The sequence below is a fragment of the Panthera leo genome, chromosome E1 (genome assembly GCF_018350215.1).
Source record: "Panthera leo isolate Ple1 chromosome E1, P.leo_Ple1_pat1.1, whole genome shotgun sequence".
In the NCBI taxonomy this organism is placed as follows: domain Eukaryota; kingdom Metazoa; phylum Chordata; class Mammalia; order Carnivora; family Felidae; genus Panthera; species Panthera leo.
In genome coordinates this window covers 15,015,675-15,029,064 of record NC_056692.1, presented here as the reverse complement: position 1 = coordinate 15,029,064, position 13,390 = coordinate 15,015,675, and the positions used below count along the sequence as shown (strand labels likewise).

At 42.2% G+C, this 13,390-nt stretch overlaps 1 protein-coding gene across 1 annotated transcript in view; it reads right to left on the bottom strand.

The window, feature by feature from the left end:
* Positions 1–13,390, bottom strand: part of PRPF8 (pre-mRNA processing factor 8) — a 31,597-nt gene that overhangs the window by 6,196 nt on the left and 12,011 nt on the right. The window contains exons 25-34 of the mRNA XM_042914891.1: positions 3,371–3,618; positions 3,090–3,269; positions 2,760–2,895; positions 2,471–2,640; positions 2,202–2,331; positions 1,931–2,077; positions 1,282–1,442; positions 902–1,093; positions 351–588; positions 91–219 (exon numbers count right to left, since the gene is read on the bottom strand). Of these exons, the coding sequence (XP_042770825.1) occupies positions 91–219; positions 351–588; positions 902–1,093; positions 1,282–1,442; positions 1,931–2,077; positions 2,202–2,331; positions 2,471–2,640; positions 2,760–2,895; positions 3,090–3,269; positions 3,371–3,618 (1,731 nt within the window). The remainder of the gene's footprint in view (positions 1–90; positions 220–350; positions 589–901; positions 1,094–1,281; positions 1,443–1,930; positions 2,078–2,201; positions 2,332–2,470; positions 2,641–2,759; positions 2,896–3,089; positions 3,270–3,370; positions 3,619–13,390) is intronic.

Here is a 13,390-nt window from a genome sequence, read left to right as displayed (position 1 = left end):
AGAAACAGGAGGATGTGCCCTGGCTCCCTGCTCCCCAGAGAAAAAGGGGCAGCAAGGTTCCACAGCCTCTCTACCCTTTAACCAGCTCACCTGCCCCAGACGCTTCTGTCCAGCCCACACAGATGTGTGGATTATCTTGAGGAACAGCTGCCCTGTGCGTGGATTGAAGATGAAGATGGCCCCATTGATAGGTTTGGTTGTCAAATTCCCTTCAAAGGTCTAAAGAATGAGATCATCAGTTAGTGCGGCCTAGACACAACCACCCTACCTTCCCATATGCACACATTTGCCTCATCACCCTCTCACAGGCATATATAGTCCCACATCCCTAGGTTGTTTCTAATTCTCACCTTGTGAATAGTCACTCTGTAGACATTAGTGTCATCCACAAACCAGATAATTTGGTTGGAGAAGAGCTCACCATAGTTCTGAGAGGACAGATAGGGCTCAGTGGGCTCAGATGAATAGAGCTGCAGCCCCTTGCGGATCCGTTCACGTAACACATACAAGGCAGGGTTTGCCTTCATGATCTTGGCCATGGCCTGCTGTATGAGAGGCTTGCTGCCTGGGAACCAGTTTCCATAGGCACTATGAGAATAGAAGAGGCAAGAAGAGTGAAGACCAGGCTGACAAGTGTCTGCCCATGTACACAGAGGCAAGAAGAAAAGGTCAATGACCCAGAAGAGGAAAGGGCCACACAGGCAAACTAAAAAAACGTGTACATTAAAGTATGGGGCCGACTGGGGTGCCTGGCTGGTGCAGTCAGTAGAACATGTGACTCTTGATCTCAGAGTTGTTGAGTTTGAGCTCCAGACTGGCCACAGAGTTTACTTAAAAAAATAAAATTTAAAAATAAAGTATGGGGCTGACATTTCATACATGCTTCTGAACACCAACTTACCTATGCAGGTTATAGGCCAGGTCAATGGCAATGAGCACACCAGTGGGTGAAGGATAGATACTCATGTTGTCTGTGGTGTAGTCCAGGAACTTGGCCCGGGCATAGCGTTCAATGTCATGGGAGTCATAGTCCCCCCAGCGCAACTGGATATCAATCCAATACTTCTGAGTGGTGGTACTGTCCATCACATCCCTGAGGGTGGAGAGAGGTTAGGAATCCAGGCGTTAGGAAGCCACTGACACAACCAATGTCCAACAACTACATGAACTCTCAATCGCTACATCTAACTCTCAAAAAAGAAAGGAAAGTTTCCAAAGTAGCACAGGTAGAACAGTAAGCAAGCTTCTTGGATAACAAGGGCTGGGTTATAATGCACTTACTTGGAGTCTGCCAGCAATGAGGGCCGGGAGACATTCCACTTATAGGAGGCAAAAAGCAGGATATCTGCACAGGAAGAATTCATCTTATAGGACTTTCGGGGGTGAATTGTCTCCTTTTGTACTGTCTCAATTTCTAGTGCATCCAGTTCCTGATCAAATACCTGAAGGCAAAGGTAGAAAGGTTATGACTGCTTATGGGAGCCCACTTAGAACGAGACTTGTAGGAGTCCAGGTAATGTGGCACCTGGCACCACAATGCAGGTCTCCTCCTTGGTGCTTCCAGGGTGGACTTCCCATACCAAGAGTGAGCTTTTTCGTTTCTTTTCCTTTCTTTCTTTCTTTTTTTTTTAAAAGTAGGCGTCATATCCAGCATGGAGCACAATGCAGGGCTTGCACTCATGACTCTGAAATCATGACCTGAGATCAAGAGTCCTTAACTGACTGAGCCATCCAGGCACCCCAAATACAGTTTTCCTTTTTTTCTTTTCTCTTTAAGTAGGCTCCGTACCCAGCACAGAGCCCAAGGTGGAGCTTGAACTCACAACCGTGACTCAAGACCTGGGCCAAGACCAAGAGTCAAATGTTTAACTGACTGAGCCCGAGCTGACCTGACTTCTCATGGTACCCTCTCCCCTCACTTCTGGCCCACCTGACACAAGTCCATCACAATGCTCTCGTGGATCTTCTGCCATAAGTGAGCTCGGAAGATCTGGATGAGAGAGATCTTCAGTGTGGGGATCTTGCCATGCATGAAGATACCTGTCAGGTCCAGCTGCACCTGAAAGCCTACATATACCTGACGGGAAAAAGAGACTGAAAGTGAACCCAGACATCAAGACACTTGTTTTCAGGATACAATGAAGGAAACAGAAACTCTTGTTTTTAGCTTCCTGTCTTCCAGGTCTAGCAATCACACTCACATTGGCTCGGTTGATGGTCGGGGACCACCAGAGGGTGAACCTACGATTGGGAATCTGGTTCAATCCCGATCGCTGAGCATTGGTTAGCTTCTTCCACTTCATAGACTCCTCAAAACCACTGGCCTTCTCCCTGGGAAAAAGAGACCAGGTAAAGTGATACCCTGCCATCTCCCAGAGCACTGGTCTCTGGTAAACGCCACAGAACACAAAGGCACAATAGAGATGAGCTCAGAGGGTTATGACAGGTAAGGGGAGAAGAGAATCCTCACCAGAAAAGCCCCTCCCAGGTAGGGAAGTAAGTGCCCTTGAAGAGTGTGTGTTCCAGAATGCCTTCCACACCGCCCAGGGCCTGGATCATGTCTGTACGGTAGTTGTTCAGGTTCCAGAGCTTCCCATCATGCCGCTGGTGTGTCCACCAGAAAGGGTTCTGCTTCAAGACCTAGATGGCAAAGCAAGCACCATCAAGCTTCTGGGAGCCTACTGCCCCAGCCAGATTCCTGGCACAGCCGTGGGTTCCTCTAATGCAGGGGAAATCTCTGTACTATCCCCTCCATGTACCTGGTACTGCTTAAAGTCAGTTCGAACACGCCAGCCTTTATCATACGCCAACGTGTGCCGGTCCTTCTGGAAAAGGGTGTTGATTCGAGGAATGCCACGATCCCATGAATCCTCTAGATCTTCTAAGGTCAGTCGTCTGTCAAAAAAACACTGAAGTCAAATATGTGCTCACACAAAGTTTATTTAGCATTCCTTCCTGGCCAAGGACCGATGGGTCAGATGTAGAACCTACTTCCCTGGTCTCCATTAAAATACAGCACGCTCTGTTCCTGACCTCCACGCAAGGCTGCACACCCCTGACAGGACTGCTATGCCTTCCTGGATGTGTACCTGTTCTGAGCAATGGCCTCTTGTCTCTTCAGTGCATACTCAGCCCAGACCCTCTGAGAATCAATGAACTCGCTCTCCCATGGTTGTATGTAGCGGTACAAGTTGGGAATCAGCTGGTCTTCTTCATGGCTCATTCCTGAACGAAAGTGTGTGATACCTACATCTGTCTGCTTGGACCACCTGTTTGGGGGCACAACCAAGATTAGAGAAAAAAATAAAACCTAAAAGTAAAGAAACATCCCCTTCCCTCAGGATCTAGAAGGTTTTCAAGCAAGTCCTACCTGAGGTCAGACTGGGGGATGAGTACATGGCCCATTGAGAGCATGCCAAGTCCACCCAACTCCTTAGGGGTATAGAACACAACAGGAGGGAAACGACTCGGCATCTTGGAATTGAGGCCAATCTTGATACGTGTCTGGATCTTGTTCTCACACTTCACTAGCAAGTCCAGGAGCTCCTGGGTGTTCACTACAGCTTCCCGAAAATATGTCATAAGGCCAATAAGAGCAGTGTTCCACTTATTCACAATCTGAAAACAGTGGGGAGAAGGTAAATTATAGGTGAGCCATGGGAGGGGACAAGTGGTGGGGACTACTTGGTCCAGCTGATTACACTCTCCTAGTTCTCAAGGAAGACTTGAGCTCAGTGTCATTAGGGAAGTATATACACAAGTCAAAACCACTGTGAGAATCTGTTTAACACCCACAGGAATGGCTACAGAACAATGACAATTGTTAGCAAGAATGTGAAGAAAATGGAACACTCCTCTACTATTGCTGGTGGGAATGTGTACTGGTGCAATCACTTTGAAAAACAACCTGGTAGCTTAAAAGGTTAAACAGAATTACTGTGTGATCCAGTAATTCTACTCTTGAGTATATAACCAAGAGAAATGAAAACATTCATCTGCACAAAAATCTGTACCAAATGTTCATGAAAACATTATTCATAACAGCCAAAAAGTAGAAAAAACTCAAATGTCCACCAACTGACAAAGATAAACAAAATACGGTATATCCATATAACAGAATATTATTCACCTGTGAAAAGGATTCTTCAAGTATTAATACATGTCACAATGTAGATGAATCTTGAAAACATGTTAGGTGAAAGAAACCAGACCAAAAAAGGTCACATATTGTACAATTCCACTTGTATGAAATATCCAGAACAGGCAAATCCATATAGACAGAAAGTACACTCATGCTTGCCAGGAGCTGAATGGTGGGGAGCAATGGGGAGCAAATGACTGCTAATGGATACAGGGTTTCTTTCTGGGGTAATGAAAATATTCTAGAATTAGACAGTGGGGACAGGTGCACAATTTTATGAATATACCGAAAACCAAAGAATTGTACATTTCGTTATTTTAATTTTTATTAAAAAAATTTTTAACGTTTATTTATTTTTGAGAGAGAGGGTGTGTGAACAAGAGAGGGCCACAAAGCAAAGAGGGAGACAGAGGATCTGAAGCAGACTTCGTCCTGTGAACACAAAGCCCAACGTGGGGCTCAAACTCATGAACTTTGAGATCCTGACCTGAGCCGAAGTCAAGAGTCAGACGCTTAACCGACTGAGCCACCAGGTGTCCCGGAACTGTACTTTTTTTTTTTTTACAATGTGAATTTCATCTCAATAAAAAAATCAACTAAGGCAATATAAACACTCAAGAGCAAATATAGAAGTAATCCTGGGGTGGGTGGGGGAGAAAAAGGGATGAGAAAAACTACTAAAAATTAATAGAGGGAATAAAAACTAATGGGGCCACAGAAATTGCCTTCTACTATAAACAACTAGAAAACTGAACAAAAGATATAAAACAGTATCTTCAGACAACTGACAAATAGACAACATAGGCCTAAGGGCCATGACCCTTGAGGAAAAGGAAACAAATGAAGTAAATTCCACGACTGTCCCCCACAACTTACTGCCGAGTTTCTAAGCTGCAGCATACACATAGAGGAGTAACAGAAACAGGGCCCAATAGTCTCGCTCAATTGAAGAGATCAAGATTAGAATTCAGGAGGCCAAGGCAGCTACAATTTGTGGGGCAGAGGTACTGGAGAGAAGCAAGGTCTCCAAAAGAGATTTCTGGAGATCCATGAAGGGATTCCCCATGATTCTGGATGAGTAACAATGTGTATGGAGCAAAACTCCAAGAACACCCGAGATCAGAAAGCTGAGCAAGTCCCACGGGTCATATAAGGTTGGCAGCAGTTTGTGTTCCCACCAGCCAACTAGAGAGAACCTGTAATACATGGGAATTGGGTAGAGTCCCCAGAAGGTTATCAACCCAGCAGCAGAGGTTCATTAGCCCCAGAACAAAGGGTGCTATAGAGTTGCCATAACTACACTTAAAAGCAAGCCTTAAAAGGACCAAACTAACCCACAAGTTACTGAACTGCACACCAGAACACAACTCAATACTCTTTAACAAAACATAACAAAACCTAGAGATAATGTAAAATTCAAAATTTCTAGCATGTAATAAAAATGATCATTCATGCAAAAAGAATGAATTATCCATAACCAGAAGAAAAATCAATCAATAGAAACAGACCTAGCAATAACACAGGTGATGAAATTAGTAACCAAGGACTATAAAACAGCATTTAAAAAATCTTATAATTACACTGGAGTATATAAAGGAAAATATGAACATAATAAGGAGAGAAGATACTAAACACCTCGATGGAACTTTCCAGAGATGAAAATTATAATATCTGAAATAAAAAAAATACACCGATGGAATGACTCTGTAAAACTGCAAAAGAAAACAATGATTTACATTAACAGAAATTAAGACAAAATAAACACTTTCCCAGACAGACAAAAGCAGAATGCCTTCACTGCCAATAGATCATTACTATAAGAAATGTTAAAGGAAATTCTTTAAGCACCATGAAAACAACACCAGATGGAAATCTGGATCTACATCAAGTAACAGAGAATACCAGAAAAAGTATGTGAGTAAAATGTAAAAGATATTTCTGCTCATTTTGTAGTTTCTGTAAAAAAATAAAGTCTGTTTAGAACAAAATTAGCAACAAAGTAATGTATTTATAATACAGGTAAAGTTAAAACATATGACAAAAATACTACAAAGAATGAAGGGGAAAATGGAAGTGTAATGTGTGGTTCTTACACTATATGTAAAGTGATCTTAGAAGACTAATGGTGACAGTAGACCATGGTAAGTCAGTGATGTACAGAGCAACCAATTAAAAAAAAAAGAAAAAGAAAAAGTGTAGGGGCGCCTGGCTGGCTCAGTCATTACAGCATGCAACCCCTGGTCTCGGGGTTGTAAGTTTGAGCTTCATGTTGGGTGTAGAGATTCCTTAAAAATAAATCTTAAAAAAAAAAAAAAAAAAAAATGTAGTCACTAAGCAAAGAGTGAAATAAACAAGCCCACTCAGGGTGCCTGGCTGGCTCAGCTGGTGGAGCATGAAGCATGCCACTCTTGACCTTAGGGTTAGGAGTTCAAGCCCTACGTTGGGTGTAGAGATTACTTAAGAAAAACAAAATCTGGGGTGCCTGGGTGGCTCAGTCAGTTGGGCATCTGACTGCGGCTCAGGTCACGATCTCACGTTTGTGAGTTCGAGCCCCACATCAGGCTCTGTGCTGATAGGTTGGAGCCTGGAGCGTGCTTCAGGTTCTGTGTATCCCTCTCTCTCTGCCCTTCCCCCGCTCGTACTCTCTCTCTCTCAAAAATGAATAAATGTAAAAAATATGTATTTTTTTTTAAATAAAAAAAAGCTTAAAGATGAAAAAAGACACCCATGCAAACACAAAGTCTGAGTAGCACTACTATCAGACAAAGTAGACTTTAGGACAGAAAATATTACCATGAATTAAGAAGAACATTTCATAATGATAAGAAAGTCAATTAAGAAGATATAATAATTCTTGGGGCACCTGGATGGCTCCGTCAGTTAAGCATCCAACTCTTGGTTTTGGCTCAGGTCATCATCTCATGGTTTGTGGGTTGGAGCCCAACATTGGGCTCTGCGCTGACAGTGTGGAGACAGCTTGGGATTCTCTCTCTCCCCCTCTTCCCCCCCACCCCCACCAAAATGTTTGAAGAATGTTAAAAAATATATGTATATGTATATATGTTAACCCTAAATACATTTCATACCTAATTACAGAGCTTCTAAACTGTTTATATAAAGTAAAAACAGGTGGATGTTGAAGCAGAAAACTCAAAAATAATCATGAACACTACATATTCCTTTCAGGGGTATCAACACAGTTGCTTGTATGTACAGAAGTATCTATGTGTTTCCACTGTAAGGCCCAATTCTGATTTCAGCTGTCTCTTTAGGTACATGACAACACTCCATCTGGCACACTCCCCTGGTCATCATTTGTATGCAGGTTCAATGTTCCTTGGACAAAAGGTCTGTCAGTTTGCATTTTGATATCAATGCAATGGCTCCCCTCTCCCCTAAGCCTAATATCTTAGATGAATTCCTTGTTGGTTTTCCATCTGCAAGCCAATACATTTTGCCCACCTTTCAATTATGTTCAACAAAACGTCCTGATCATTTGCCTTTTTATACAATTACAACCTATGTGAGTAATTTTGTTCTAAGTATTTTAAGAATTCCAGATTTCTGAACTTCAGAAATTCTTCATGCTCAAAAAATATACAATTTTCTTGAAAAATGTCACGTGGCTTTATGCTAAAAGTTTGGATGTCTCTAATAAAGTTAACTGTGTCTCTGAATAACCCCTTCCACAAACAAAACAAAAAAACTCCAACCACAAAAAAATGGACCTGAAAGAGGAAATAAATAAATCCGCAATTATAGTTGGAGATTTCCAAGACTCTTCTCTCAGTAATTGACAGTAGACAAAAAAGTCATTACAAATATACAAAGACTTGAACAACACAATCATTCAACCTACTGGACCTAACTAACATTTATAAAACACTCTACCCAAAAGCAGAATACAGATTCTTTTCAAGTTCACAACCATAAAACAAGTATTAAGACATCTGGAAAAATGAAGACCATAAAAAGTATGTTTTCTGACTATAACAATTACTAGCAACTAATAACAAAAATACCTGGAAAGCCCTCAAATATTTTAAAATTAAACAGCATACTTCTATTTTTTTTTAATTTTTTAATGTTTGTTTATTTTTGAGAGAGACAGAGCACAAGCAGGGGGAAGGGCAGAGGGAGAGGGAGACAGAATCTGAAGGAAGCTCCAGGCTCTGAGCTGTCAGCACAGAGCCCCACACGGGGTTCAAAACCACAAACCACAAGATCATGACCTGAGCTCAAGACAGACACTTAACTAACTGAGCCACCCAGGCACCCCTCAACAGCATACTTCTAAATAACATATGGGTAAAATAAAAACTCTCAAGGGAAATTAGAAAATATTTTTAACTGAATGAAAATAACCCAACTTAATCAAAATTTGAGGGATGCAGCTTGAAGTAGTACTAAGAGGGAAATTTACAGCAGTGAATGCTTATATTTAAAAAGATCCCAAATTGATCTAACTTTTTACCTTAAACCAGAAAACTTTAAAGCAAATTACACCCAACTGTAAACAAAAGGAAAAATACTATAAGAGCATTTTGAAAACAAACAGAACAGAGAAAAATCAATGAAACCAAAGCTGGTTCTTCAAGATTAAAAAAAAAAAAAAAGGCAAACTACAAAATACCAAATGATATAATCAAGATTTTAAGGTAAGGACTATGTTTTCTAGACAATTACTGAAGTGCAAGATCACACTGGCTGGAGTAACCATGGAAATTAGTCTTGAGCAAATAGCTGTCTTCAGATAGGCAAGATAAAAGGGACTTTCTAGAGTTAGGTAACAGCGTGAACCAAATCACAAAAGCTACACTGAGCATCTAGCTTGTACTTAAGATGAACCAACGAAGACAACAGACGAACAGAAAGGAAGGCCATGGGCCAGAATGGGCTGGATCTGGGAGTAAAGTCAAACAGACTTGAGTAGGACAACTGTAAGGCTCAGTAAGCTCTTCGACTGTAATTGGCTCTAGGAACTGCCAGCTGCATGGTTTTTATCACAGAACACACCAGTTGTATTCTGCAGTTACCAGTGCTTTATTCCTGGAGGGGAGTAAGTCTGAATTCCCAAGAAGTACCACAGTCCTTTACGAATAACAGGAGTATTCTACATTCCTTTACAATAGCAGGTCCCTGGGCGGCTCAGTCGGTTAAGCATCCAACTCTTGATTTCAGCTCAGGTAATAATCTCACAGTTTGTGAGCCGGAGCCCCATGTCACACTCCACACTTGGAGCTTGGAATTCAATCTCCGCCCCCCAATCCCTGTTCTCTTTCTCTCTCAAAATCAGTAAATAAAACATAAAAAACAAACAAACAAAAAAGCCTTAAAAAAAAGAATAGCCAGAGTTGCTGGGGATTCAGGGAGGCAGGAAAGAAAATGCATCAGTGACTCCATGTGCTAGGTACCAAGGTTAAGAACTTTACACTCATTATGCCTTTAAGTCTTCATAAAAGAAACAAATTCAACTTCTACAACTTGCTCAACACACCTCATGACCCGAAACGAATGTGGAAAAATAAAAACTGATGTTAGGACAACAGGATTCTAGATATTTTCTAGGTCTTGTTAGTATTTTTACGGTAGCAAAAACACTCTGTATGTTTTAATAATCGATTATGTCATTATACATTTATCCAAACCCACAGAATATATATCACCAAGATGGAACCCGAAAGTATACGATGGCTTTTGGATGATCATGATGCGTTAGTGTAGGTTTATTCTTGGTAAAAAACATACCACTCTGGTGCGTGATGTTAATAGGGGAAGCTTGCATGTACGGGGACAGGGAGTTCATGAAAAGTCTGTCCCTCCCTCTCAATTTCACTATAAAACTAAAATTGTTTTAGTTTTTAAAAAAATTTTTTAATTTAACATTTATTTATTTTTGAGAGAGACAGAGGCATGGAGAGAGGGAGACATAGATTCTGAAGCAGGCTCCAGGCTCCGAGCTGTCAGCACAGAGCCCAACATGGGGCTCAAACTCATGAATCGTGAGATCATGACCCGAGTCGAAGTCAGACACTTTACTGACTGAGCCACCCAGGTGCCCTTTTTTGAATTGTTTTAAAAAATTAAGTCTCAAAATAAATAATGTGAAATAGAAGTCAGAACGAAACTCAAAAAAAAAGAACAGAGAAATACATCTCCTGCCAGGCAAAGAAAGATGTTCTCTTGAGGTCTTTGCCTCAGGCTTTAGACTTCAAGTCATCCGGACATGGTGAAAGGGACACCTTGGTGAGGGAAACAGGGCCTGCCGTGTTGGGAAGGCAGTGAAAGAGGCAGGAAGGCAGCAGTAAGGCCCTTCGGAACCTGAAGCTAAGTAGGCTGCACCTTGTAAGTCAGACTATCTATGCCCATCTCTGTTTTCCCGGTTATGCCTGGCCCTTATGAAAGCCCTGCTTAAATGTTCTAGCCTTATTTTCTAGCTCCCACTGGGACTGAAGAGAAGGGTCCCTGCCTGCACGCTTGGGCTAGTGTGCTTCACACACGAAAGCAAGGATGGTGAGAGCACCTAAAGTGGCAGTGGTGGCAATGACTGCAAGAGTCCAATTTTAGAGGACAAGAACAGGGCCACAAGGTCCAGCCACCTCTCACCCTAATGGATACTTCCCTTCTATTATCAACCTTGGAAGTGTTACAAGAACTATTTTACCTTAACACACCTCAGGAAACAAATTCCAATATTCTACTACCTGATCAAAACCCAGATCCCTCTACTTGATGAGAGCAAACATTTACTCAACAATTTACTGAATAATTTAACTTATTACATTTGCTATTTCATTCTCACAATAAGCCCTCAGAGCTAGGTAATACATCAGTATTCCTGTTTTTTGTTTTTTCTTTCACATTTATTTATTTTTGAGAGACAGAGCACAAGGCGGGGAGGAGCAGAGATAGAAGGAGACACAGAATCCAAAGCAGGGTCCAGGCTCTAAACTATCAGCACAGAGCCTGATGCGGGGCTCAAACCCACAAACTGTGAGATCATGGCCTGAGCTGAAGTCGGACGCTTAACTGACTGAGCCACCCAGGTGCCCCAGTATTCTTGGTTTAATTTACTTTTTTGAAATGTTATTTAAACCCAAGTTAACATATAGTATAATAATGGTTTCAGGACAATTTAGTGATTCATCACTTACACAGAACACCCACTGCCCACCCCCATTTAGCACATCTCCCCACCCAACACCCCTCCAAAATTCTCAGTTTGTTCTCTGTTTTTTAGAGTCTCTTATGGTTTGCCTCCCATTTTTTTTTTTAAAGTGTATTTACTTACGTAATCTCTACACCCAACATGGGACTCAAACTCACAACCCCGAGATCAAGAGTTCCATGTTCTACCGAGCCAGCCAGGCACCCCATCATTGGTATCCCCATTCTATAGAGAGAACTGAGGCCCAAAGTGGGTGACTTATCCAAGATCTCAACTAGTCATGTGACAGAGCTATGATCTGAACTGCAATCTGACTTCTAACCACTATAGTAAATCGCCTCCCTAATCTGACATTACTCAGGCTCTCACCTCTCACACATCTACTCCCTTGATCCCTACAACTCAAGACCACTGGCCTCTTCTAGTCTCTTCCTACTCACTCCCCGCTACCCCCAATAATCCAGGATCCCAATAGGGGCCAGCACTCTTGATTCTCCTGCATTCAATCCCTTACCACTCCACAAGAGTCCTACAGCAAAACCCCAAAACCTGAACTACCAATAGAATATATCCACTTTGCCCATCCTGTCACTGAGTAGCTGAGTGCTTCTGGGAAGAACTCACACTCACAGCTGTCTTCTATTTTCTTGAAACCCACCTGGAGCACACAGTTTCTTCAAAAACTGTATCACACCCTCACCACTGTGACCAACCCAGGCAAAGCTGAAAAATTCAGTATTTGTTATAACTTCCCACTCAACCTTACATTCACATATATCCAGACCTCTTTTCTTTTAGGTTTAGAGGAGGGTTCCCTCTGCTTCCCCTTTACTCTGCCCCCACTCAACTCTGGGGAACGCTGCTCCATCACTTACTACACTGGTCTACTGCACCCTGAACTGCTCCTGGCTCCTTCCTAATCAGAACATTCTTCACTCAATACCATTTAAAATACTGCCTTGACCTATATCTCCCTCTAGGTGGCATCTCATGCCCTTCCTCTTTTTCTAGCTCTGGCAATTTGACGGTCCTTGCTGTCTCCACTCCCCCACTTCCCATAAAGCCTCACCCACTGCAATCTGGCTTCTATCCCCACTATTTCTGAAACAGCTCTTGCTAAGGTCACCAATGACGTCCTGACTGCCAAATCCAATGGATACTTTTCAGGCCTTATCTAACTGAAAGACTCTTAGGCAACTGACACTGTTAAATGCCCGCCCCAATTCCTGACATCCTTGGCTCCCATGACCCAGCACTCTCCCAGTCTGGCCATGCTGTTGCTCAGTGTATCCTATGGTTCCAAACCTGTCCCTCTGCTCTTCTCATTCCTTACCCTGTGAAATCTTGCTCGCTCTTGAGTTTTAAACCACCTCCTAAACCACCAGACTCCTAAACCTACATCTTCAACCCAGATATCTTCTCCAAGCTTCAGACTGCAAAATATCTCCACTTGGACAACCTACAGGAGCCTCGAAGTTACCCCTGACTGCTCTCATTTTCTCACTTCATTTCTCTCTCTGAAGCTTCAAGCTCAAAGTATTTTACAGCAAATCTAAGAGATTATCAATTTAATAGGCATCACTAGGGTGGAAAAAACACACACGTGTGTATACATTTGTATATATACATACATATACATATATACACACACATACACACACACTCGTCTTGGAATTGAAAACAGAGGATGTAAGAAGTGCCTGCCAAACAGCTCCATCTGGATATTCTTAGGAACTTCAAACTTTTTACATCCTGAACGAAATCCATTTATCTTCCCTCCTAAACCTGCTCTTCTTCCTGTACTCTTCCAGTTGGCAGTGCCGATATCCACCTAGTCAGCCATGCCAAAAACTGAGTGTTATTTTCCTTTCCCTCTGGCGTCCCACCAAAATGAGGCTGCTGATTTCACCTGCTAACTACTTCTCAGATATACTCCTGTCTCCTCACTGCTCTCATCTCTATCATCAGGACTTCAGCAGAAATCCCCAAACTTGATCTCCCACCCAATTTCTCTAAACCCATCTTCCCCACAGCTACAAGAGTGAAGGACCTAACACAGAAAGCTGGGAAAATCATTCCCA